The following is a 27,576-nucleotide window of genomic DNA, read 5'->3' on the forward strand; positions in this document are numbered from 1 at the left end:
ATAGCACTGTTTCCTTGAATTTCTGCTTCTCCTATTGAATGACACAAGTATCATCATGCTCATCATAATATGTAACTTTCCTTTACTGCCATTCTTATTCAATACACATACGGCATCCTGTTTAATTTGGTTTTAAAAATTGGTATGAACTTGCCACCTAAAGACAATCATAACTTTGCAATTACAACTGACCATTCAATTCTGCACATACATAAACTAAATTATTCTGATGTGCACGTGAAGAAATTGAACATTTTTCCCCATATTGGATCAGTTACAGACTTTTTGCATCGCATGATGTAATCTCCCTAAAGGGCTACCAAAATGATAGCTTACGAAACGTCATAATGATGCTTTTTTTTCTTCTGGTACAGTTTTTATAACAAATGGCATAGCAATCACGATCATTTCTTTCAAATTTCAAAATTCTTTCAAAATTAATGGAAAAGAAATTGATAAATTTGTTGCTCATTCTTCTCCCTCACCCACATGAATTAGTACTTATAAACTAAGTTTGCTCGCTGAGCTGGAAGGTTAGTTTTCAGACGTTTCGTCACTTTTTTTTAATTTGAAAAAATATACTTTATTCATAGAATGTACAAAAAATAAAACATTTATACACCTACCCAGTCATGCAAGCCACTCCGGGTTACCTGGGGGTACGTACACCAACTAAAGGAAAACAAAACAAAACAGAGAAAAAAAAACAAAGCAAAGAAACCGCCCCGGCAGTCGTCACCCCGCACAGTCCCAGTTGGCCCCCTGACCAGTTGGAGAAGGCGCCAGCTGGGCCCAGTTACCAGATAGGATTCTTTTCCCTTTTCTGGACGAGGGGGCTCATACGGTGGTCTTTCCCCACCGCGCCTTGGCGGCGGCTGCACCAAGCTTTAGCGCGTCCCTCAGCACGTAGCCCTGGACCTTGGACTGCGCCAGTCTGCAACACTCGGTCGGGGTCAGTTCTTTCAGCTGGCAGACCAGCAAGTTGTGGGCAGACCAAAGAGCGTCTTTCACCGCATTGATGGTCCTCCAGGCGCAGTTGATGTTGGTCTCGGTGTGCGTCCCCGGAAACAGCCCGTAGACCACGGAGTCCCGCGTCACGGAGCTGCTCGGGACGAACCTCGACAAATACCACTGCATCCCCCTCCAGACCTCCTGCGCATAGGCACACTCCAGAAGGAGGTGATCAACAGTCTCGTCCTCCCCGCAGCCACCTCGAGGGCAGCGTGCAGTGGTGCAGAGATTCCGGGCATGCATAAAGGATCTCACTGGCAGAGCCCCTCTCACCGCCAGCCAAGCAATGTCCTTGTGCTTGTTTGAAAGTTCTGGCGATGAGGCATTCTGCCAAACGACTTTGGCAGTCTGCGTGGGGAACCACACGACGGGATCCACCCTCTCCTTTTCCCGAAGGGTCCTGAGGATACTACGTGCTGACCACTGCCTGACGGCCTTGTGGTCAAAGGTGTTTCCTTTCAAAAATTTCTCCACGAAGGACAGGTGGTACGGAACGGTCCAACTACTCGGAGCGTTCCGCGGCAACGAGGCCAGGCCCATCCTTCGCAACACTGGGGACAGGTAGAACCTCAGTAAGTAGTGACACTTGGTGTTTGCGTACTGAGGATCTACGCACAGCTTGATGCAGCCACACACAAAGGTAGCCGTCAGGGCGAGGGTGGCATTCGGTACGCCCTTTCCCCCATTTCCCAGGTCTTTGTACATGGTGTCTCTGCGGACCCGGTCCATCCTCGACCCCCAAATGAAGTGGAAGATGGCCCGGGTGACCGCAGCGGCGCAGGTCCAGGTAATAGGCCAGGCCTGCGCCACATACAACAGTACTGAAAGCCCCTCGCACCTGACAACCAGGTTCTTACCCGCGATGGAAAGGGACCGGAGCGTCCACCTGCCCAGCTTCTGCTTAAATTTGGCGATACGCTCCTCCCAAGTCTTAGTGCATGCCCCAGCTCCACCAAACCAAACACCCAGCACCTTCAGGTAGTCTGTCCTGACGGTGAAGGGGATGAAGGAGCGGTCGTCCCAGTTCCCGAAGAACATGACCTCGCTCTTACCCCTATTGACTTTGGCACCCGAGGCCAGTTCAAACTGGCCGCAGATGTCCAACAGCCTACTCACCAACCGACGATCGGTGCAGAAGACGGCGACATCATCCATGTACAGGGAGGTCTTGACCTGAAGGCCTCCGCTGCCTGGGATAGTCACGCCCTTCAGGCTCACGTCCTTCCTGATGGAGGCGGTGAAGGGCTCTACACAGCACACGAACAAGGCAGGAGAGAGCGGGCAGCCCTGCCTGACTCCAGATCGAACAGGAAAACTGTCTGATTCCCACCCGTTGATCGAGACTGCGCTGACGATGTTGGCGTAGAGCAGCCGGATCCAATTGCGGATGCCCTCCCCGAACCCCAATTTGGAGAGGACGTCCCTCATGTAAGCATGAGAGACCCTGTCGAAGGCCTTCTCCTGGTCCAGGCTGACGAGGCAGGTGTCCACCCGCCTGTCCTGGACGTAGGCGATCGTATCCCTGATGAGCGCGAGGCTCTCAGCGATCTTCCTGCCCGGCACAGCACAGGTTTGGTCAGGGTGAATCACTGACTCCAGGACAGACCTGACCCGGTTGGCAATGACCTTGGCCAGGATTTTGTAGTCCACGTTCAAAAGTGAAATGGGACGCCAATTCTTAATTTCTTCCCTCTCCCCCTTCCTCTTGTAAATGAGGGTGATGATGCCCTTCCTCATGGACTTGCACATTTCCCCTGCCCGAAGCGCACCATCGTACACCTCCAGCAGGTCCTGGCCGACCAGGCCCCACAGAGCAGAATACAGCTCGACCGGTAAGCCGTCGCTTCCGGGAGTCCTATTCCTCTGCAAGGACTTGAGGGCTCTGGCCAGCTCGTCCAGGGATATCGGCCGGTCCAGCCACTCCCTCGTGCCGTCGTCTAAGACCTCCGTGATAGACGACAGGAACGACTCGGAGGCCGTGCTGTCCGTGGGCTTCGTGTCGTACAGTCCGGCATAGAAGGATCTGCTGATCCTCAAAACGTCGGGCCGAGACGACGTCACCGAGCCGTCGTTCTCCTTCAGCCGGCTAAGCACAGAGCTCTCTTTGTGCACCTTCTGAAAGAAGAAACGCGAGCACGTCTCGTCCTGCTCCACGGAGCAGACCCTGGACCGGAAGATTATCCTGGAGGCCTCCGCGGCGAAGAGCGAGGCTTGCTGGCCCCTCACCTCGTGGAGGTCCTCCGTGACATCGACCCCCATCAACTGCAGAAGGAGCAGGTTCTGCACCCTTTTCTGGAGTCGCGACAGCTTTCCCCGCCTCTCTCTTGCCTTCTGAACACCCTTGAGGACAAAGAACCTCTTGATGTTCTCCTTCACCGTCTCCCACCAGTCGCCTGGAGACTCAAAGAGGGGTTTCACGGTTCTCCAACCGGCGTACTCCCTCTTAAGCTCCTCGACGTTCTCTGGGGTCAACAGAGTCGTGTTGAGCTTCCACGTCCCCTTGCCGGCCGGCTGGTCGTCCTGTAAGTGACAGTCGGCCAACAGGAGGCAGTGGTCAGAGAAAAACACCGGCTCGACACCGGTGGATCTGACCGAGGACGTCCGTGACACAAACAGGAAGTCTATCCTTGAGCGGATAGACCCGTCTGGCCGCGACCAGGTGTACCTCTGCTGCGCTCCGTCTGCAGGGGTGCTGAAGACGTCGAGCAGCTTGGCGTCCTTCACCGTGCCCATCAGGAATCTGGACGTGACGTCCAGTTGAATCCCCCCACCCGCTGTCCCCACGCCGGATCTTCCATCTGAATCAATGATGCAGTTGAAGTCTCCGCCTAGGATGACCGGCCTGGACGTAGCCAGCAGGGGTGGAAGCCGCTGCAGGACGGCCAACCGCTCACTCCGTACCGCTGGGGCGTACACGTTGATCAGCCTCAGGGGAGCATTCCTGTAGGTGATGTCAGCCACTAGGAGGCGCCCCCCCCCACCACCTCCTGAACTTGAGAGATGGTGAAGTTGTGCCCCCGCAGCAGAATAGCCAGGCCCGAGGAGCGACAGTCGTTACCCCCCGACCAGATCGAAGGCCCACAGGTCCAGGCGCCGGACCATTTGCCGTACCTGCCGAGGTGCGGGATCCCGCACTCCTGCAGAAACAGGAGGTCCGCCTTGATAGTGGTCAGGTAGGCCAACGTGGACACATCTCGCGGTTGACTTGACGCTGCGCACATTAATGCTTGCAATTCGGACCCCCATTGTGGGCAGTGACCGCAGTACCCTCCCCAAGTCCAAGGTCCAGCCCCTCCATCTGTCCCTTCATGCCCATTGCCCGGGCTAACTGCTGGACGCTCTCTGGGCTCAGGAAACCGTCCGTGCTGCCTTCCGGGTGGCATCCCCCCGTCAGGGGTGCGGAGGCAGGAGGGTCCGGCTCCGGGTCAGGCTGGGGACGTGCTGTTTCCTCCTTCCCGCCTGGAAGTTCCGGGGGGCCCTCCAGTGCTCCAGCGGCACTTGACTGGGTGTCGGAGTGAGCCTCAGGACGCCTCCCGTCACCTGGAAGCGGGGTGCTGCTTTCCTTCCCCCTCGAGACCTTTAACTTCTGCTTCGGGTGGGCCCTCTCCGAATCCTCCTCATCAGAGGAGCTCTTATAGCCCCCCTGTAGCTGCCTCTTCCCGCCTGATTGTTGCGGTTCCTGGGCCCGTCGACGCACCTTCCTCCTCGCTTTCCGGACTGTTGTCCACTCCCCTAGGTCGCCTGTCGCCGCCTCCATTGGCTCCGGGTTGTCGGGGGGGATCGGAGCCTGCAGGGCTGCTTTGCTGGCCTCGGGCCCATCCTGCAGGGCTGGGCCCTCCTGCACAGCCTGGCCCTCCTGCACATTAGTGGGGTCCTTGCTGGGCCCTGGTGCCTTCCTCCCCTCCGGGGGGGCTGGCCCCGCATTTCCCCTGCCGGCGACCTGGGCGTAGGTGGTACCCCGCCGCGGGCATGCCCTATAGAAGTGGCCCGCTTCCCCGCAAAGGTTGCAGCTTCTCTCTCGTGGGCAATCCTTTGCAAGGTGTCCCTCCTCCCTGCAGTTCCTGCAGATGGTGGCTTTGCAGTCGGCCGCCATGTGACCTGACCTACCACAGGCATGGCAGACTTTAGGTTGCCCTGCATAGGTCAGGTAGCCCCTGCTCCCGCCGATCGCGAAGCTGGACGGTGGGTGTGCGACATTTTCGTCTGCGCCCATCCTCAGCGTCACCTTGACCTGCCTCTTACTCGTCCAGATGCCAAAGGGGTCCACCATGTCAGTTAGGTCCCCTTCCACCTTCACATACCTTCCGAGGAAGGTCAGGACATCAACTGCTGGCACATGCGGGTTGTACATGTGTACAGTCACCATACGGCTCCTCTGTGCTGGCATCACAAACAGTGGGACAGCGGTCAATACAGAGAGGGGGCCCTCACCCCCTTTCTCCTTGAAAACCTCCAGGAAGCGCTCGCAAAGCTTGGCACTCCGGAAGGTCACATCGTAAAAACCTCCTCCGGGGAAATCCTGCAGGCAGTAAATGTCCGCAGTAGCAAACCCACAACAGTCCAACAGGACCCTCTTCACGAAGAAGGTGCGGTCCACAGGTGCACCTTCATCCACCTTCTTTACAGAAACACGGATGGTGTTCCGGACCCCCTGACCTGGGGCACGAGCACTTGCCGCAGCCATCGTTGCAGGTTGGCTGCTCCCCTGAACCAGCGTTAGGCCGAAGCCAGCATTAAGATCCACTGGTCGCAAGGGTGCACAGCCAACCCGACGTCCTCCTTTCACCTCCAAGACAGCACTCTCGTCCTCTCGGTCCACAAGAGAGTGGGTCTTTATTGTGTTCGAGATGTAAGCTGGTTCACTGAGCTGTAAGGTTTGTTCCCAGACGTTTCGTCACCATTCTAGGTAACATCAACAGTGAGCCTCCAATGAAGCGCTGGTGTTATGTCCCGCTTTCTATTTATCTGGTTAGGTTTCCTTGGGTTGGTGATGTCATTTCCTGTTCTTTTTCTCAGGGGATGGTAGATTGGCTCCAAGTCAATGTGTTTGTTGATGGAATTCCGGTTGGAATGCCATGCTTCTAGGAATTCTCGTGCATGTCTCTGTTTGGCTTGTCCTAGGACGGATGTGTTGTCCCAATCAAAGTGGTGTCCTTCCTTATCTGTATGTAAGGATACGAGTGATAGTGGGTCATGTCGTTTTGTGGCTAGTTGATGTTCATGTATCCTGGTGGCTAGCTTCCTGCCAGTTTGTCCAATGTAGTGTTTGTCACAGTTCTTGCAAGGTATTTTGTAGATGACGTTCATTTTATTTGTTGTCTGTACAGGGTCTTTTAAGTTCATTAGCTGCTGTTTTAGTGTGTTGGTGGGTTTGTGGGCTACCGTGATGCCAAGGGGTCCAAGTAGTCTGGCAGTCATTTTGGAAATGTGTTTGATGTAGGGGCGAGTGGTTATGGTTTCTGGGCCCGTTTTGTCTGTTTGTTTGGGTTTGTTGCTGAGAAATCGGCGGACTGTGTTCATAGGGTACCCATTCTTTTTGAATACGCTGTATAGGTGATTTTCCTCTGCTCTGCGTAGTTCCTCTGTGCTGCAGTGTGTGGTGGCTCGTTGGAATAATGTTCTAATGCAGCTTCGTTTGTGGGTGTTGGGATGGTTGCTCCTGTAGTTCAGTATTTGGTCCGTTATGTGTTGTTTTCCTGTAGACGCTGGTTTGAAGTTCCCCCATTGGCTGTTCGCTCTACTGTGATATCTAGGAATGGCAGTTTGTTGTTGTTTTCCTCCTCTTTTGTGAATGTTATGCCAGTAAAGGGTATTATTGATGGTCTTGAAGGTTTCCTCTAATTTGTTTTGTTTAGTGATGACAAAGGTGTCATCCACATAGCGGACCCAAAGTTTGGTTTGGATGATTGGCAGAGCTGTTTGTTCGAGTCTCTGCATTACTGCCTCTGCTAAGAACCCTGATATCGGAGATCCCATGGGTGTACCGTTGGTTTGTCTGTAGGTTTTGTTATTGAAAGTGAAGTGGCTGGTGAGGCGTAGGTCCACTAGCTTGATGATGTTGTCCTTGCTGATGAGGACCAACACACAAACACACTAAAACAGCAGCTAATGAACTTAAAAGACCCTATACAGACAACAAATGAAACGAACGTCATCTACAAAATACCTTGCAAGAACTGTGACAAACACTACATTGGACAAACAGGCAGAAAGCTAGCCACCAGGATACATGAACATCAACTAGCCACAAAACGACATGACCCACTATCACTCGTATCCTTACATACAGATGAGGAACGACACCACTTTGATTGGGACAACACATCCATCCTCGGACAAGCCAAACAGAGACACGCACGAGAATTCCTAGAAGCATGGCATTCCAACCGGAACTCCATCAACAAACGCGTTGACTTGGAGCCAATCTACCATCCCCTGAGAAAAAGAACAGGAAATGACATCACCAACCCAAGGAAACCTAACCAGATAAATAGAAAGCGGGACATAACACCAGCGCTTCGTCGGAGGCTCACTGATGATGTTACCTAGAATGGTGACGAAACATCTGAAAACTAACCTTCCAGCTCAGCGAGCAAACTCACATCCAGAACCTCAACCTGAGCTACAAATCTTCTCAAAACTCGCTAACTTATAAACTAATCTTGGTGTTTTCTATTCAATTTATTTCATTCAGGAGATATTGTACCCACATCTGCAGAATCAATTATGATTGTTAAATCTGCTCCGGTATGGCTATTTTCTGAAAATAATTAGAATATTAGCAGTAATTTATCCTTTATTCCCAAAGGAATTACAGCTTAAAATAAAGGAGCAATTTGTTAATTTTAACTTTTCAGGATAATCCTTTCCAATCAAATTTATGTTCAACCACATATCACTGCCAGTAGTTATAGTGATTTTATTACTGTACAGTCCTCCATCCATTACAATTTCTCATACTATGCAACACCTGAACTTCTATTCCAGATTTTATACAAGTATATGTGCCTACTGAATCAAAAATATTGTGTCCTTGCCATTAACAAGGGTACTATTTAGTATTTCAGCTGATATATTAGTACAGTGTTTGTGTTAATGGTCCACCTATGTATTCTGATCAAGTGAAGTTTGCAGAACAAATTCTATCGACAATGTGCTGTTAAGTGTGTAGAATTCACAATATCATTACAGGTTAGCCATTACAGGCTAGGAATGAATGTATCTAAGTTCATCCACCCAGAACCGCTAATAAACAAAAAAAAAAATCATTTATCACATTGCTGTTTAGGGATGATGATGTTCAGTCTTCCTATTTCAACCAAACAGATAACAAACATTGCTATGCCCACCGAGAGTGCTTAGTACTACAAAAAGATTTTTAATTTCCTCAGGTAATAACGTTTATTTTAATTAGGCTCATGATAGCACTGAAGAAAGGGAGCTCAATGAAGTGAGTCTCAACATCAACAAATTTGCCTGGGGAAGAAGAAGGAAGATGCGAATTTTTCTAATTCTTTACAAACAAGAATGTTCAATTCATCATTTAATCAGCAAATCCCATCCCATTTTTAGGAAATATATACTTATTTTTCAAAATAAAAATAACCTTCAATTGTCTTTTATAATTAGGAAACAGTCATACACCTCTGCAGAACTTCACTCTTGGGAATGGTTCACATGGGTTGCTATGAATGATTTTTTCTACAAATCAGCTCAACAGCTTGTAACTCATCTCATATAATTATGTTCCGCTAAGATTCTATTAAGAGATCCTCAGGTTCTTTGCTGCTAACAAGACTAATGACAAGGTTCAAATCTTTATAAATAGGAATGGGAATCAGTTGTCTTCTCTGAATGCCAGAGGAAGTGGTAGAGGTTGAGCACAATTGTAGCATTTAAAAGACATTTGGGCAGGTACATGGACATAAAAGGTTAGGGGATATGGGCTAAATGCAGACAAATGGGACAAGTACAGTTTAGGAGTGGTCAACATGGATGAGTTGGGCCAAAGGCTCTGTTTCTATGCTGTATGATTTTGGAAAACAGAATAATTTTAATGTTTTTTTTAATTCATTTGTGGGATGTGGGCATCACTCACTGGGCCAGGACTTATTGCCTGTCCCTAATTGCCATGAGGGCAGTCAAGAGTCAACTACATTGCTGTGTTTCTAGAGTCAAATATAGGCCAAAGCTGGTAAAGATGACAGATTTCCTTTCCTGAAGGACATTAGTAAACCAGATGGATTTTTTTCCTGACAATTGATTTTTCTTCACAGATGTCGTAAGACCTGCCGGGCTTTTCCAGCAACTTCTGTTTTTGTGGCGGAAATAAGAGTCAGATGATTGAAGGGTAGTCAGGGTTGCAGTTGGTTGTGGAGTTATCTAGGTTTTACATCAGGTTGTAAGCTAACATTTCCTCGGTCATTATCAAAAAAAAAGTCACATGGATCTGTCACAGGTCTTGGAAACGTTCAGACAGGGTTCCAGGCAGCAAGGGAAATTCCCAACAGAAGTTTAAACAGCTGACATTATTTCCACACTGGCCTGCATGTCCAATATCCCAGTCCATCCAAAGAAATCCATTAAAAAAAAATCTGGGTCTGCTTAGAGATTTCTGAAAAACCAGTGGGGGAAACTTTATTGCACAGGGGACAAGAATTCAGTTTCCTGATGATGGTTTCAGAATGTTGCTCTTAAATTCCATGGATAACAAAATTTAGCTAGCTATCAGATAAGATGGCTTTTTAAACTTAATTTGGGGATGTGAGACGAGAGACATTTAACTCCCCCACCTGAGAGCTTGTTGGCAGATGGAGAAGGGTGTCAAATCAGGCATCAGGGTGGCAGCGACATGCCCGTAGCCTACCCACCTCTGCTAGGATTTCAGCAGGGCCAAAGAAATCGTCAGGTAGCATGCCTGTCCTTGGACCAGTTGAAGCCCTTAAGCAACAATTAACAGTTACGAAAGCCGTCTTCCTGCTGCCGTGCCATACTATCAATGGCAGAGATGTCAGAAAAGAAAATCCAAGAAAAGTTGGAAGACAGGAGTACTAGGATCTCATATACCTTAAAATGGGACTCTGGTAGTCGTGGTGCTGGAGGTATTGGTATTTGACAGTTTTTCATCACTTTTCCTTCATGCCACATGGTGAGCGCACAATGTTACTAGCTACAGAATGAGTCCCTTCTTGTACCAAAGGGCCCACTCCCAAAACCTGATACCCATCCTGCATGGATCTCCATGCAAAATTCAGATCACTGAAACATGGTTACAGAGAAACAAAGAAAAAGAGTCAAAATAGTGCTAACAATGTTTTTCGTACAGAACTAAGACACAAAACTGATGCATTATCTATAAAAGCTTCTTACACGAAAACCTTACTACATATGTTAGTTCCACCTTTCCCCCTCACAGTAATACCAAAAATAACCCAAACTCAAACTAAGCACTAAAACAGGAAACTAGATGCATTTTTATTTACACTGACAATGAAAATTGGCACATTAATTACTGAATTCTGTACTACTGTTTGTGAAATAAAAGCAGTAAGTGAAAAAAAATGTTTAAAGAAATACCTCTAATATTTAGACTATCAACTGAAATATGGAACAAATCTTTATATCATGCTGTCAGTAGCTGTAATTCAGTAATTCATTAGGTCCTTAGTGAAGTTAGTGATAGTATGGAAAGGAACCATTGGCTGATAGTTATTTAAAATAATAATGGAGGACATCTTTCAGTAGCCTCTGAGCTCTCATTAAGGAAACAAAGATATTATGCTTCACATCACTGTTACTCAATAAACAGTAACACTATATTGTTCAACATTTACAACACAATAAAAGCCTAACTTCGAAATTGCAAGTGATGTATAACAAGTGGCTATCAAATTGCATTTGTGAAATATATGTCAGGTACATTTTTCTTAAACTTTTCAAAGACAGATGAAATGAATTGTGCAGTAACTGATAGTGTAAACTAGGACAAAAGCGAGAGCACAATTAATCGGCATCTTTTTGTTTTTATTAATACTCCATTCCTGTTTTATTTCAATTCACATCACCAACACTTCTTGCATCATGCCACCAGATTTTTAATGCCACAGAGAAACAAAGTAACTATTTTGGCAACATTTATAATTCACATATTTTACAAAATTATAATCATAGAATCCATCCAGTGTGGAAGCAGGCCATTCAGTCCATCAAGACCACACCAACCCTCCAAACAACATTCCGTCCAGACCCACACCTCCACAGTATTCCTGAAATGCTGAATTTCCCATGGCTAGTCCTTCTAACCTACACATCTTTGGACTGTCGGAGGAAACTGGAGCACCCAGAGGAAACCCACGCAGATGCAGAGAAAATGTGTAAACTTCACACAGACAGTCACCCAAGGGTAGAATCGAACCCAGGTCACTGGTGCTGAGGCAGCTGTGCTAACCACTGAGGCATGCCTGCCCTTAAATTACATTCAGAATCTTTTCTGCATTTTCTCCAATTCAGTTGGCAGAAGTTCTTACCAAGCCAAGTTGCCAAAAAAAAATAATGTAAGCAGTTTATGTAGCTCAAATGAATTTTTTTCTTTTCCTCCCCACTAATTAATAAACTTCAGACTGAACCCATAATACCTTCTTGGAGGAAACAATTTCTATTCACACTTGACAAAACTAAAACAGCTAATAGACTTTGAACTCCTGTAACACTGTGACTTCTGGTATTTTTCTGTTTATTTGAAATCATAAGCTTTCGCAATGTTGCCACTTCATTAGGTGAAGTGAGAGGGAGGCACACAGGCACAGCATTTACAGGCAGAAATACCAATGAGCAAAGAGATCAAAAAGATCATACAAATGGTTTGAGTGGAATGTTGACAAGCCAAATAACAGGTTTCAGCAAGTGATCAAGAGTGTCAGATGGTGTGAATAAATTGTCAACAGCTGACTGACAAGTGAAGGGATGACTTATAATCTGATTAAATGAGGCAGAGAGATAATTACAAAAGTTTAAAAATAAGCTGGTACTGGAGACAAACCAAATGACTGGAGTAATGTAATGGCATAAGAGTTGCAAGCTGAGGGTCTAACCAAAGTAATAAGTAATACAAAACTGTACAAACTAATTAAGGTGGAGAAATCATAACAATTGGATGTGAACATAGGAGGTATGGTTTGTAAGTTTGTAGATGGCACTAAAATTGGAGATGTAGTGGACAACGAAGAAGGCTACCTCAGAATACAACGGGAACTTGATCAGACAAGCCAATGGGCTGAAGAGTGGCAGATGGCGTCTAATTAGATAAACGTGAGGTGCTGCATTTTGGAAAGACAAATCGGGGTAGGACTTCTTGCTTAATGATAAGGTCCTGGGGAGTGTTGCTGAACAAAGACCTTGGGAATACAGGTTCATAGTTTCTTGAAAGTGGAGTCCCAGGTAGATAGGATAGTGAAGAAGGCATTTGGTAGGCTTGCCTATATTGATCAGTGAATTGACTATAGGTGTTGGGAAGTCATGTTGTGGCTATACTGAACATTGGTTTGGCCACTTTTGAAATTTGCATACAATTCTTGTCTCCCTCCTATAGGAAGGATGTTGCAAAACTAGAAAGGGTTCAGAAAAGATTTACAATGATATTGCCAGGGTTAGAAGGTTTGACCCAGAGGTAGTGGCAGAATAGGCTGGGGCTATTTTCCCTGGAGCATTGGAGGCTGAGGGGTGGCCTTAAATAAGGTTGTAAAATCGCAATGGGCATGGATAGGGTAAATAGGCAAAGTCCTTCCTCCGGAGTGGAGCAAGTCCAAAACTAGAGGGCATAGGTTTAAGGTGAGCGGGGAAAGATGTAAAAGGGACCTAAGAAGCAATTTTTTTATGCAGAGGGTGTATGTATGAAATGAACTGCCAGAGGAAGTGGTGGAGTGGTTCAGCGGTTCTGTGTAGTTGTTTATCTCAAGATATGCCTTGGAGAACACTTACCCAAAGAAAGGAGGCTGAATATCCTTGACCATTGAAGTGTTCCCTGACTGGGAGGAATGTTCTTGTTTGCTAATTATTGCACAGTGCCCATTCATCTATTGTCATGGTGTCTGCGTGGTGTCATCAATATACCATGCATCAGGACATCCTTTCTTGTAGCGTATGAGATAGACAACATTGGCTACAATGGGTATGCCGTCTGAGGAGGTCATTGTGGTTTTTTGTTGTGGCACGGTGAAACTGACAATGAGTTGAGCATCATCCTGTTCTTATGAGGGTGCCCCTCAAAACCTTTATGGGTCCACCACATTCCTCCTCATCCGAGCAGATCAGGTGTATGCACAGGGCATGTCCATAGGGGATGACTTCTTTGGCATGTTTGGGGAGGAAGCTAGAGAAGTGCAACGTCATGAGGTTATCCTCTGGCTTGTGGTAGCGTGAGGTAATAAAGTGTCCACCCTTGATCGAGATGAATGTGTCGACGATTGAGACCAATTCTGAAGTGTAGTCCATGGTAAATCTGGTGGGATGAAACTTGTTGGTATCACTACGTAGTTGTTTCAGGGATTCCTCACCATGAGTCTAAACAAGGGAAATGTTGTCAATGGACCGGTGTATAGCATTGGTTGGAGGTCCTGTGCAGCAGAGAAGTCTTGCTCAAACTTGTGCATGAGAATATTGGCATATTGGGGTACAAATTTGGTCCCTATGGCTGTTCCACGCATCTAAATCAAGAATTGGTTGTCAAGAGTGAAAACATTGTAGATGAAATGGATGAGTTGCAGGATGGCATCTGGAAATTGGCAGTTGTTGGTGTTGAGTACTGAGGCTGTTACAGCGATGCTGTCGGTGTGGAGGATGCTAGTGTAGAATGCCAAAACATTGGTTGCGACGAGGAATGTTCCAGGTTTGACTGTTCCACGGGTGCTAAGCTTTTTCACCACAGAAACTGGGGGCTCCTTGTACAATGAGTTTCAAGGTGTCTTTGACATAGCCAGAGAGATTCTCACACAGGATCCCATTGCCTGATATGATTGGCTGTCCACATGTGTTGGTTTTATGTACCTTTGGAAAGCAGTAGAAGTCTCCTATGTGAGACGTACATGGCATGAGTGTGCATAGGATGATCTGAAGGTCTGGATCAAAGGTCTTGATCAATCTGTTGAATTGATGATGTGTTCATCAAAAGGATTGGCAGGCAGTTGTCTGTCATGTTCCTGGTTGGTCAGTTGTCAGTACACCTCTCTGCAGTGGTCTGTTCTATTCTGTATGACGATAACCAGGTGTCATCTGTCATCTGACCTTGTTCACTGAAGGCCAACATGAGTTAGGTTCAAGCAGACTCATTAAGAATGCAAAGACAAGAACCATATTTAGGTTCAGATTTCTTTATAATGCTGTTTGTTGTACATCAAGGTTAACTATTATAATACATGGTATTCAGGAGTATACTAGGCTTTTACCTTACTGTTACACTATTAAAAGACTATTCCATGCATTTCACCACCTAATTCTAGTCAGTCAGCACCACATGCCTCCACTTTCTTTCTTAACTCCGTGCAGTGTTATTTATGGCGAGTAAACAGTACCTCCAAGACAACAATGCAAGATTGCTCCATGGTCCAAAATCCTTTAAATAAAGCAAATGACTACCTTTCTCTGGAGTGGAAAAATTGCAAGATGAAAATAATATTTGGGTGAATAGCTGGTTAATGAAACATGGCCGGGGGTGGGGGTATCCCAGTTACTATTTTTGCCTATTACACAAACATATAACTGACTGAATCGTCGTTTCCAAATCATCTTCATTTTTAAATTTTTCAAACTAAAACAAATGCTCTACAGATGACGCAAGTCAAGATCATGAGGCAAGTCACAATCAATAATTTGTCAATTTTTTCAGTCCAAGCTAGACAAAAATTTGTACATCATGGGGCCATAAATCAGTCCTTGTAAATGGATAATTAAAATAAGTATTGTGTGTACTTAAACAGTTCCTGAAACTAAATTCTGAATTAGGTCAATCAACAGTGGAAAGGTTCCATTTCACTCAAACCACAAAAGGTGCTGGTTTACCTCTTCACTGATCAATACATTTAATCAATGATGCAAGCAATTTCACAGTGAAATGTGCAATATCAAAGCCCTCTTTCCGGACAACAGGTGCAATAGATATTTCCATTTCTATGTAATCCTAGATGCGAGTTTTGATCAGAATTCCTCACCCTGATGAAGGTGATTTCCAATTGTGGAAATAAAATGTTAACAGGTTCAACATCCACTTCTGACTATGAATCACGTTACAAGGAATCCATTTACTGATCCGTGAAAAAGCTGGTCATGTTTATTCACAAAGTGGGATTTTCCTAAAAACAGGTGACTACAAGAAATATTTCCCTAAATATTATCTATTTCTATTGTTTCCATTGGCTAGCAATGATTTATGGCTGATTATTAAGCATACTTAATATTTCATCCCACTCCCCCTTACATCTTTGAAGGAAGCTACATTCATGTATTGAGAGATAACATCTTGGTTAACAGCTAATTGAATTTTCTGTTTTGGATGACATGCTCATAGGTTCTTTTTATTGCCTTGATTCAGATGTTTGTTAAATTGGCTATTCCAGTTTTGTTTGCAAACAGGCCATAATTTTTATGCCACTGAATTGACTTTCTAATGAAAAGGTAAACTTTCTCAACAACTGTAAATATTGTATTTCCTTAAATGTAAGTCAGATGTTGCACTTGATATTTCAGAGTTGATTCAAATTCACAAAAGTAACAGGGCTGCTCTAAGTAACTACTGATGGATTCAAACCACTGAGGACATCTGCAATGGTCTACCTTCCCCTGCACTAATACAGATAACTGTTCCTTCATAAAATAAAATTATCAATCCATAATCAAATACAGAGAAATGATTTGTTCTTGAGGGTGAATTAAGAACAAAACCAAATTATTTTAAATTCAGAACTAGCCTTTAATGGAGTGGAGTCATAATGAATGAATGCTTTTACATTCCACATTTCTCTGAGGAGTAAATTTCACTAATTTGCTGGGTCCAATCCATATATTGGATTAGAATCAAGCTTCTGGCATTATTCAAGACCCTGCAAGAGGTTAAACCAAAAAGGTGGGACTAAAATTCAAGAAAGTTGCAGTCAAAATTCTGCATGAACAGGAGGTCCAACTGTATTCATTAAGTGTTTTGCAAATGAAGAAAATCCAAAGATGTCACAAACACAGTGCTTCTAAGCTCGTATCATACTGGCAGGTTTAAAAAAAGACCATTTATGGGGTTTCCTGTTACACAGGGGCATTGTCCTACCTCTGTACCAGAAGTTTTAGGTTCAAGTCCCACCTTCTAGGCATGTCATAACATGTCTGAACAGGGTGATTTAAAAGATCAACTATTTGAAACAGAGGAAAGGAACTCGTCCAGTCCACGATCAAGCCTAGTAAAACAAGATATTTCAGGGCCGGACTGCAGTTCTGAAAAATACTCATGGCTTAATTACACTGTCGGGATTCCATACATCTATCAACTGCAGGAGCTTCACCTTTTTTTAAAAAAGAGTACGTGAAGATCCTCGAGCCACTGGACTCGTTGGAATGTTAGATCTGTTTGGTTCCTGCTGTGCAATTTTGATCTTGGTAATTTCCAGTTTATAACACCAAAAGGTTAGCCAAGAAAAGCTCAGAATCGTGCAAAAACATGGAATGATGGATAAATGGATGGATGGACAGACATGCTGTTGGATGAATTCTCCCATCACAGAAAGCTGAAGGCAGAAAAGTAACATGCTTCTGAATGACTAACTGGATGAATCAGATTTATTTAAATTATTTATTTCAAGGAGAATCTCAAACAACCTCAACAGAGACACTGCCATATAAAAGACAAAAATATGACTTGTATAATTTCAAGCTAACAGGATACAGTAAATACTGAACATTGTACATGCATATTACGTTAGTCAATTACAGTATCCTTGAACATGAATCACAAAATTTTGACATGCAGGTACAGCAAGCAACTGGAAAGGCAAATGGTTTGTTGCCCTTTAACTGCAGGGGGATTGACAGGTTTTTAAACAATAAAGGAATCCAGAGTTATGGGGATCAAGCAGAAAAGTAGAGTTGAGAATGATCAGATCTGTTGTCATCTCATGGTACAGTCGACTTGATGCACCAAATGGCTTAAATGTACTGCTATGTCTTATGGTACCTTTAGATGCATCCTAATCGGTCTTGATGCTTTATCAATCCCAAGTACAAATAGCTTATCCAATACCTTCTCCTTACTAACTTCAAGCCCTTCAGGTGCCTGAATTATCTATTCTTTCACCATGACCAGTGCACCACCTTGTTCCTTGATAAAGACAGATGCAAAGTATTAATTTAGTATCTCAGTCATGCTGCCTGCCTCCATGTTTAAATCCTCTTCTTGGCCCCTAATCAAGCCAACTCTTCCTTGCACTTCTTTTTTACTGTTTGTATGCCCCAAGGACACTTCAGATCCCCTTTTCTGCTAGCTATTAGCCTGTTTTCATACTTTTGTTTTTTTTTAAATGTGCTATTTCACTTCTCAGTTGAAATTTGTATATTGTTAATTAGTTCTCTGTCATAAGCACACTTTCTTCTTTGTCTTAATCTTCATCTGTTTTGTCATCCAGGGAGTTCTAGATTCAGTTACACTGTATTTCCATATGGTAGAGATATACCTGATCTGTATCCAAACACTCTTCTCTAAAGGCAGCCTATTATTAAGATACTCACGCCTACCAACTGATCTGATCCAGATTCATTCAACCCCAAGTTGGCTTTTCTTACTTAATTATTCTTGCCTGTCTTGCATTGTTCAACAATTAAGAGCCATTTGTGCACTGAAACTCCTCAGCTGGAGTGTCTGCTGGAGCTTTAATATCCAGAGGCTTGTCATCAGGAACTCATATGGCACTCACCTTGCCAGATGAAAGAAATCACTGAACTTGTTAAGATACCGGACTTCTGACAACACCTGCTGCTAAGGTTTCAGCCACCTCTAAACATGCCAATCTTATTTAACCTAACACACTTTTCTTTCCACCCCCCCACCCCCCCAGCTGCCAAAATTCTCAACCTCCAAGCCGAAATCAATTTCAGTATCTGAGGACTGATAGAAAACCTTGCGCTGGGTTTTTGCAACACTTCATGACTTCCTGGTCCAAATACTTTTTCTTCCAAAATGGCTATCATGATAATGGTTAATGATAGCTTTACATTATGCATGCATTTTAGAGTCACATCTCCATCCTGCACCCATAGCCACTAAATGGCTGACCATCTGCCTTTCAAACTATTAGCAGCCCATTGGGACTATGTCTGTACCCCACGAAGCTAGAGCCCTGGCTCCACCCACCCAGCTGTTAGGACAAGGTTAGGACTTGGAAACAGGGCTGATGTTTCATTCCTGATCAGAGGGAAAATTCAACTACATGTCTTTATTTCAATACTGACAGTACAGAAAGGTCAGAATGTACAGTACATTTGAAAACTAGGATGGCGGGGTGGGGGGAGGTGCACAGGGGAGTACTGAGTAATGACATCCCTAAAGTAAAGAAGGATGTGAAAACATAGCCAGGTTGGAAAACAAGTGAGAGAAGGAATAATCAATCAAAATCTTGAGACAGCCTAACATTGAGGAACATCATTTAGTCCATCCTGATTCATCTAAAGATAATCATTTCTCAACTGTTTCATTTTCACCCTGAATCAGAGCATCAAAAGCTGCAATGGTACAACAACTGTAAGTTTCTCAAAGACCAGTCTTATTTGTTTTGTTCTAAAATGTGTTTAAGTCTCCTATATTTTGAAATTAACTGAAATTTTAAAAAAACTGTATTAACTGTAGCTGTTGTGTAATTCATCCTAAATTTTGAGTCTTTCAAGAATTTGTTCTTATTGTCACAAGTACTCAAAATCCCAGTCCTGAAGAAACTCTAAACATTGAGCAATATATGAAGAGCTTTCTGACATCAGACCTTCTGCCAGTTTGAACCTGTGCCACAGTTTAAATTGAAGTAGTGTTTCCAATTTATCTAACATATTCTGACTAAGCTTCTCACTAATCATCTTCTCTCAAGGCTATTAAAATTCAAATTTCCTGCCATCATAACGAAAAAAGTAAATTACAAAAGCAAATCCATATTTCCGAGGAGCTGAGATTAGTAACCAATTTTAGCTAAATTAAAAGTAGCAACCAATGAAAAAAAACACTTCTGTGGTATTAGAAATCATACAATGTACGATCCATTCAAAAAAAATGATGAAACAACACATTCATAGAGTAACAAGATAACAAAGTGTGAAGCTGGATGAAGCTTCTCACACTTTGTTATCTTGGATTCTCCAGCATCTGCAGTTCCCATTATCACTCACACATTCATAGAGTAACTGAGGTCTTTAGCATACAAACAGAACCATCAGCTAACTCTGCCAGGCATGAATTTAATTCTTATAGTGAAAATTTATATGCAGGCAGATTAATTATCTCATTGCCCAATATCTTAGCCATTTTTAGATAATTGAATCTTATTCATTGCGAGTAGCCTTTTATATGTGGTTTTATATAAATTAAAGCTACCAGATCGGAGTAATTTAGTATACTGAGCAAAAGTTAAAACTCAGGGACCCTTTTGTGATCGTGTCCCTATCCTTAGACTGAGTGACCCAGGCTCAAGTTCCACCTGCTCCAGAGGCACACATCTCCGATTAGTTTGATTGGGAAAATAGGTTAGGTTTAAAAAAAGTTAAAACTCTATTTGGCAGTAGTAACTGCCAGTAGTAACAGTAGTAAAACTAAGAGTTTTCATTTCAGCACACAGGGACTGAATGAGGACAACATCCTTCATTCAGTAAATCTGCAGAATTCTCTAATCCAAAAGACTATGTTAAGTATATCCATGACAGAGTTAAAGAAATATTTGGACATTAAGGGAACCAATCAAAGATACCTTGGCAAAGTGGAGTTGATGTTCAAGTTCAACTATGATCTGTTATGATACAGCAGGTTCCTATTTCTTACTCTTTGCATCACTGTCAAGGCCCTTCATTCCTATGAATCAGTAAACTTTAAAATCTTGCTTCTTGTGCCCCAGATCAAAAGTTACTTATAGGGCAAAATTGGGAAACAGCTGGGGCACAATACCCACAAAATTTGAGCAGTAATGTCTTCTGTTACACAAATTCCTATCTACGATGAAAGCATTTAATATATTGTTACTTAGGAATTTACATTCTGAAGTAAAGACAAGTGGATTTTTAGTTTTCCCTCTGTGAAGGTGGGTCTTTTTAAAAACAAGGGTCAAAGTAGTTTTGAACAATAAGGTCAAAATAATGTTTGAGAAATCATGTAGCTTAATCTAAAAATTAAAGAAAGAGGTTGGGCCGTAAGTAAGAACAGTTTTAATTTTTAGTCATCTCCACGTCGCCAGAGCTGGAAAGACATCATGACCTCATTTGGCAGTTCAAGTAGACAGGGCTAAGAAAAACCCCTCTGTGCTTTTCTCAGAATTCAGTAAATAAAAAAATTGGTGAGTTAACCTGTATCTGAGAGTCTCTGGCAGAGATGGAAAGAATTACATCTGGAATATGCAGAAAGTCACTGAAGGAACAGGTTTTCAACTTCTTCAGCTATGTAAGAAATTTTAAAGTGAAGACAGGTGTCATACTTCAATTAGTTTGGAGTATCTGCAAAGGATATTGCTGGGAATAAAGGATTAATCTTCATTTGTTTTGTTTATGCCAAGATCATTTCAAAAAATTGTCATTTATAGCTTTTTATTCTCTTACTTTTGGGAAATAAACTTGTGATCTTTCATTTCAAAATACATTGACAGTTTCACCACAGTAACTAAATTATGAAAAAAAAAGAACAATCAAGCCAGGTTTCACTCTGGAATCAGGCTTATCCAGGATTAGAATCAGCTGGCATCGTACATATCCATTTGACAAATATTCTCATATTCCATTTGACTAAATTTTGTAAAATACATATTCAAATAATTGGCTTCATTGGTTGTATTTTCATAACGTATGGAAATGATTATGACCAATTAGTTTCTTTGCATCCCTTCCACGATCAGCATGCCAAAAGCCCATTCATGGAATATAAATATCACCTTTGTTTTATTTTCACATAAAACACTTTTCCACTTATTCATAATAAATAATGTTATTGCTAAAATAATAGGAACTGCAGATGCTGGAGAATCCAAGATAACAAAGCGTAGAGCTGGATGAACACAGCAGACCAAGGAGCATCACAGGACCAGGAAAGCTGACATTTCAGGGCTAGACCCTTCATCAGAAATGGGGGAAGGGAAGGGGGTTATGAAATAAATAGGGAGAGGGGGGAGGTGGGTCAAAGATGGATAGAGGAGAAGATAGATGGAGAGGAAACAGACAGGTCAAAGAGTAGGGGATAGAGCTAGTAAAGGTGAGTGTAGGTGGGGAGATAGGGAGGGGATAGGTCAGTCCAGGGAGGATGGACAAGTCAAGGGGGCGAGATGAGGTTAGTAGGTAGGAATGGGGGTGCGGCTTGAGGTTAGTGGAGGGGATAGGTGAAAGGAGAAATGCATTCGGGAGGTGGGGACACGCTGGACTGGTTTTGGGATGTGATAGGGGGAGGGGAGATTTTGAAGTTTGTGAAATCCACATTGATACCATTGGGCTGCAGGGTTCCCAAGCTGAATATGAGTTGCCGTTCCTGCAACCTTTGGGTGGCATCATTGTGGCACTGCAGGAGGCCCAGGATGGACATGTCATCTGCGGAATGGGAGGAGGAGTTGAAATGGTTTGTGATTGGGAGTAGCAGTTGTTTTTTGTGAACCAAGCGTAGGTGTTCTGCAAAGCGGTCCCCAAGCTTCTGTTTGGTTTCCCCAATGTAGACGAGGCCACAACGGGTACAATGGATAGGCTTGAAATGGATATCGGTTACTCGGTGGTTGCCCGAGATGGAGACAGGGAGGTCCAGGATGGTGAGTGAGGTGTTAGAGATAGTCCATATGAACTTCAGGTTGGGGTGGCAGGTGTTGGTGACGTGGATGAATTGTTCGAGCTCCTTGTGGGAGCACGAGGTGGCGCCGATACAGTCATCAATATAACGGAGGAAGAGGTGGGGTTTAGGGCCAGGTACGGAAGAGGGTTTGTTCCATGTAACCTACAAAGAGGCAGGCATAGCTTTGGCCCATGCGAGTACCCATGGCCACTCCCTTTGTCTGTAGGAAGTGGGAGGAATTAAAAGAGAAGTTGTTGAGGGTGAGGGCGAGGGCGAGTTCGGCTAAGCAGATGATGGTGTCAGTGGAGGGGGACTGGTCAGGCCTGTGGGACAGGAAGAAGCAGAGGGATTTTAGGCCATCTGTATGGGGAATGCAGATGTATAGGCACTGGACATCCATGGTAAAAATGAGGTGTTGGGGACCAGGGAATTGGAAGTTCTGGTGGAGGTGGAGGTGGAAGGCGTGGTAGGTGTCACAGACGTGGGTAGGGAGTTCCTGGACCAAGGGGGAGAAAATGGAGTTGAGATAAGTGGAGATAAGTTCGGTGGGGCAGGAGCAGGCAGAGACAATGGGTCGACCAGGGCAGTCAGGTTTGTGGGTTTTGGGAAGGAGATAGTAGCGGGCAGTGTGGGGTTGGTGAACAATGAGGTTGGAGGCTGTGGGTGGGAGGTCACCTGAGGTGATGAGGTTGTGGATGGTTTGGGAGATGATGGTTTGGTGCTCAGGGGTGGCATCATGATCCAGGGGGCAGTAGGAGGAGGTGTCAGAGAGTTGGCATCTGGCCTCAGCGATGTAGAGGTCAGTGCGCCATACTACAACTGTGCCTCTCATGTCTGTGGGTTTTATGGATGGGAGAATAATTGCCTACTGAGAGTCAATAGGCCAGAGAACTTTTTAAATTGTCATTATGGAAATTCACTGCAGGTGAAATGACTGACTAAAAGAATTACATCAGCAATGTAACAAATTGTGTAACTTCAGTACAATGCCAACATTTCAGCCAAAAGAGAAAAGGGATGGATATCAGGAGCCTTGGTACTTCGTGCACCCACCCAAGTTCATATAATTGGTACATCTAAGTTGGTGACACGCCATGTCTCCCACATTGTCTCCTGTACTAGGCATTTATATTTTGGACGGAGAATGGAAATGAATTAAATGTGAAATTTTATGAAACTCTGTGATTCTTAGTTACGGTTTAGCAGCTGGCAATTGCTCATCCTTAAAGGCCTGCTATTTCTGTCTCTGGAAAACTCTTGGCTGAGGACACTGCCTGCTTTTGACAGCTGACTGCTGTCTTGTGGAAAGGCATTCTAACCCAAAAAGCCCAATGCTGAGCAGTAAGGGCTGCAATGCAACACCTCTGATAATGGAAGGCATGCTGAACCAAACTTGCATATAGCTTGTTATTATATTGTGGTTAATATTTTTCCAATGTGAGTACAGTTACCATGTGGTTGAATGAGCTCACAGTCAAGGAATTAACCAAAAAAATCATTTCACATGTTGCCGAGCCTATGGATGCCAGCACAGCTATTCTTCATCATCGCCTTTTCCTCCTCACTGACCCAGAAGACTAAGCAACATTAAAATAGAGTGCCAGCAGGATCCATTTTCACTGTACATGAAATATATGAAAATAATGAGGAAATTCAATCATTTGAAAACATAAATGAAGGTAAACAGACTATGAAAAGCAGTGTCAATTAATCTTCAGTTCCATAGAATCTGAAGGTATATTTCCTGAGTCAGGACTTCAGCACTTGAGAACTTAGATAAACACAATGATTATTTTATTATCTCACAAATGTTGGAAAGCCAGATTTTCCATGCTTTTCACACAAAAAGAAAATCATTAGGAAGTTATTTAGCTTGTTCTTTGAGACCCTGTTGGTATAGCCAAAGTGTTGAAATTTGGGGGTGGGAGGGAGGTGTTCATTTCAAGGGTAGAAATGTGTTAAGGAGAATTTATCATTGCCTCATGAACGGAACCTGCACCCAAGACAAATCCCATGGTCAAAAGAACTGTATTTGCTTTTTGTTGTAAGGTTTCCATAATAATTCTGGCACCAATAAAGTGCCTGTCTCAGCTGAGGGAGGGTCAGAGAACTGGAGAACGAATTTTTCATTGGCCCTTGATGCAGTATTCAAAAGATTTGTTATTCTCAAAACTAATATCCATACTTGAAAAAAATGGTACAGGAGCTTATAAACAATAATGTCATCAACCTCGAAAGAGATCTGTTCCTGCTTGAAAAATCACTCAGCCTTGCCTTCCATTGGGGAACTCACAAATATATTCACCAGGCTGTACTCTAAACCCAACACTAGAATGACATTACTAAAATTAATCACTTCCCCACAGACAATAGATGATTGGAATTGGAGAGGAGCAGGTCAGATATGGATACTATGACAAGCAGTCACCATCAGGGAGAGAGGTATGTGTGTTGAGGATCCTCTGAAAGGCAGTCAGCATTACAGTGGGGTGGTGAGACTAATACCCTTTGCAGATAAGTAGAATTATCACTCTGATAGGGCTTCAGGCATTAATCACAAGCAAAAGGCCAGTGTTGAGGAGAGAAGACAATGGTGAGGCACCATCCAAGAAGGGTAAGTGAGATTAATGGGGCTGGTGTGAGACATATCCTCATTATTGGGACGAGGGCTTGGTCACTGAGGTAAGTGTTATGTTTGCTGGGGGCCATGATGTGGCCGAAAATGCCAAGAACTTCTTGTGACGCTGCCACGGACAGTCACCTTATCAAGCTATGCAGGTGAAGTGCTCCTGGAGGCAGCAGATGGTCCTTAAGTTGGTGACTTAAGTGATTCAGGTAGGCTCAGTAGGTGGTAGATAAGCCAGCTTTCCTGCCACTGGCAAGTTGGCATGGTAGAAAGATGGTGGACACTGTCACCTTTCCATTTTGCAGTCAGTCTCCAGACGCCTTGTAAAATATAGCCAAAGTATTTCGGATTAAATGTTATAATATTCCAAATGCTTTCAAAAGACTCAAAGATGTTTCTAAGAGCCTTGGAACTGGAGGAAATATTGGTTATACAGTGGCACCTAAATGGCCATCATAATACGACTTGTTATGTGACTCAGTAGGGAGATTTCTTTGTTGAGATCCAAGGGCAGACAATTGTAAATTAAGTTGTTATTCCATACGCATAAATAAAACATGGAAAACTCCGTGGTGCAATTCTTCAATACGTTTAAAGAGGTATCGACAGAGCGACATGGTTCCTGTCATGACCGCATGGGTCCCCAGCCAACTGAACTAAAGTTCAGAGAAAAGTAAATGTGCTTTGAAAAGGGAATTTTCAGTTTAACAAACTATTTGAAATGAGCACATTTGCAGTGACGAAGAGTACAACAGGTTCGACCTTATCAAAGTGGGTGGAAAATGCGGCTACCCCAGGATGAGATTCCTCTTATCTGCCTCAAAATGCATCACAAAGCAAAACGTCTGGGGAAGCAATCGCAGAAGGGAAAAAAAGCTCACATTAAACACTATGGAAGAAGATTGACCGAGTAATGCCCTAGTGCTTTGGAAGGGGAGTACTTCTGACACAGTCTTGAAAGGAAACTGTTTCCTGTCTGGACTTAGTTATTTTCAAAGGATATAATTTTTCACATGAAAGCTTACATCAAAACAATGCATTATCGTGGCCGAGTAACGGGAGGTGTGAAGGTGGGTATCCAATTTGGCAGGTTATTCAGAACATTCACTCCCATAACTCGAAAGAATTTTCACCGGGTGAAATCTGTGGCCGTATATTGATCTGTGAGTAGCAATTAAAGACACGGCTAGTTTTGTTTTTGTAAACCACTGCTACCAAGAATTCCCAGAGCACATGTTAGCACACTGGCATGGAACCGGCGTTGGAAAACAACTGTCTCAACAATTCTTCGAACATCAGCTGTTTTTTTAAAAAAACTCTAAATACTTACACAGCGAAATGATACAGAAAGCACTTCCAGCCACTGGGTCTTTCCAAGAAGTTGTAAACATCTCCCTGCATGCTAGTTTTGGTCATGTAAGGATGGTAAAACCGAGTGGACGAGCTATTTTTGCGGGACTCCGAGCCGGCCATGGATGCGCTACTTATCGGAAGGTTTGAATCTGGCATATCCGCCTCCGGATTGTCAGGAATACTTGATCCATTATTAACCATGGCTTCTTCTTGTTCAAATGAAACCGGAGAATAGCCAGTGTCGACCGCATCCTCTGCCACTCCCAAAAACGCCGGAGGATGTCTGTGCCCATTGACGGTCAACAGTTGGGAATTTGAGCTTTGCACTTGATCCTGGAGATTGTACATGGGTAATCCAACCGAAGCGCCATTGGGGTATGACATCCCGTTCTTTTAACCGCGGTTCCGGGGTTCTCAATCCAGTTCAGCCATGGTCTGATTAAACGGCGGAGCGGGTTTGAGGGACCGTCTGCTCCTGCACCAAAGTAAAGAGTTGTTTAATCCACTACGGGTCACTCGTTGGGTCTGTTGCTACACCGTATTAAAAGGGACTGCCTTGGATTTTCAACGCGGTAATCCAACAAATCACAGCTCAGTGTCCTAGAAATCGGATTTTTAAAAAAAATGAAGGATCAAATCTTGCCTCTTTTGTCAGTAACCACTACAACCAGAGTTTCCAGCAATGGAAAGAAACATCAATAAGTGGAAGCAAACCAGCCGCTGAGTGAGGCGTTAGAGTAATGATCTGACTCTCTGTACTTGTCGACCAGAGAACAAAAGATAAAGTGGGGAAGCTTAGTGTAAATTACTAAATCAGAATTCATTAAGGTGTTTTACGACAACTGAACCAGTATGTTGAGTACTGACACGAAAATAAAACAAATTCGACGCGCTTTTATTTGCGAATATCAGCTCAAAAGCAAAGTAGAAAACATATGCTGATATGTCCACACGGAGTTGCGGAAAGGTTTTTCCTAAATAATCTGCCTTTGTGCTAAACGGACTACCACTTTTTTTAGATACTCGGATTTTCAATGAAAAGCAAACTTCCAACAATTTGCAAATATCTTTTTTTCTGCTGGTCAACAGCTGAAACTTTTTTTTTCAGTTGAGGCTGTGTTAGAGATGTTTTTTGCCTTCTGGCTCTCTCAGTTAAACAATACCTGAACGGTATTCCTCACCAGGAGCTCCAACCTTACCTGCTGCTGCTGCTGATGATGATGAAATGGCTCAGAGCTGGTGGCAGCCGCGCCCGGTTTATACCGACAGCACCGGCGATGTGCCCAACGCGCCCCCATCGACAGAGCGCAACTCTCTCTTGTACCAATCAGCAGGAACAGCCGCTCTGGTAGAGACAGCTCGCAGCGATCGGCAGACAGAGGTCGCAACTTGTAAATTTACTTGGAATTTGGATCGACCTCTCGGATTGAAAAGTTATTACGCTTGATTATTATAAAGCTTGAATAAAAATATGTATAATTTGGGTTTGAAATCCTTCATAGTCTTTTTCACCCTAAGTCTGATTTCACGAATTTCCTATGTGTCCGTTCCCTCTTAGTTCTATTTA

At 43.9% G+C, this 27,576-nt stretch overlaps 1 protein-coding gene across 1 annotated transcript in view; it reads right to left on the minus strand.

The window, feature by feature from the left end:
- kcnq1.2 (potassium voltage-gated channel, KQT-like subfamily, member 1.2) overlaps positions 1–27,322 on the minus strand; it is a 480,582-nt gene extending 453,260 nt beyond the window's left edge. Inside the window, exons 1-2 of the mRNA XM_059652242.1 lie at positions 27,209–27,322; positions 25,987–26,484 (exon numbers count right to left, since the gene is read on the minus strand). Of these exons, the coding sequence (XP_059508225.1) occupies positions 25,987–26,393 (407 nt within the window). The 5' untranslated portion in view covers positions 26,394–26,484; positions 27,209–27,322. The remainder of the gene's footprint in view (positions 1–25,986; positions 26,485–27,208) is intronic.
- Positions 27,323–27,576: the final 254 nt, after the last annotated feature.

The sequence above is a fragment of the Stegostoma tigrinum genome, chromosome 18, assembly GCF_030684315.1.
Source record: "Stegostoma tigrinum isolate sSteTig4 chromosome 18, sSteTig4.hap1, whole genome shotgun sequence".
Lineage (NCBI taxonomy): Eukaryota > Metazoa > Chordata > Chondrichthyes > Orectolobiformes > Stegostomatidae > Stegostoma > Stegostoma tigrinum.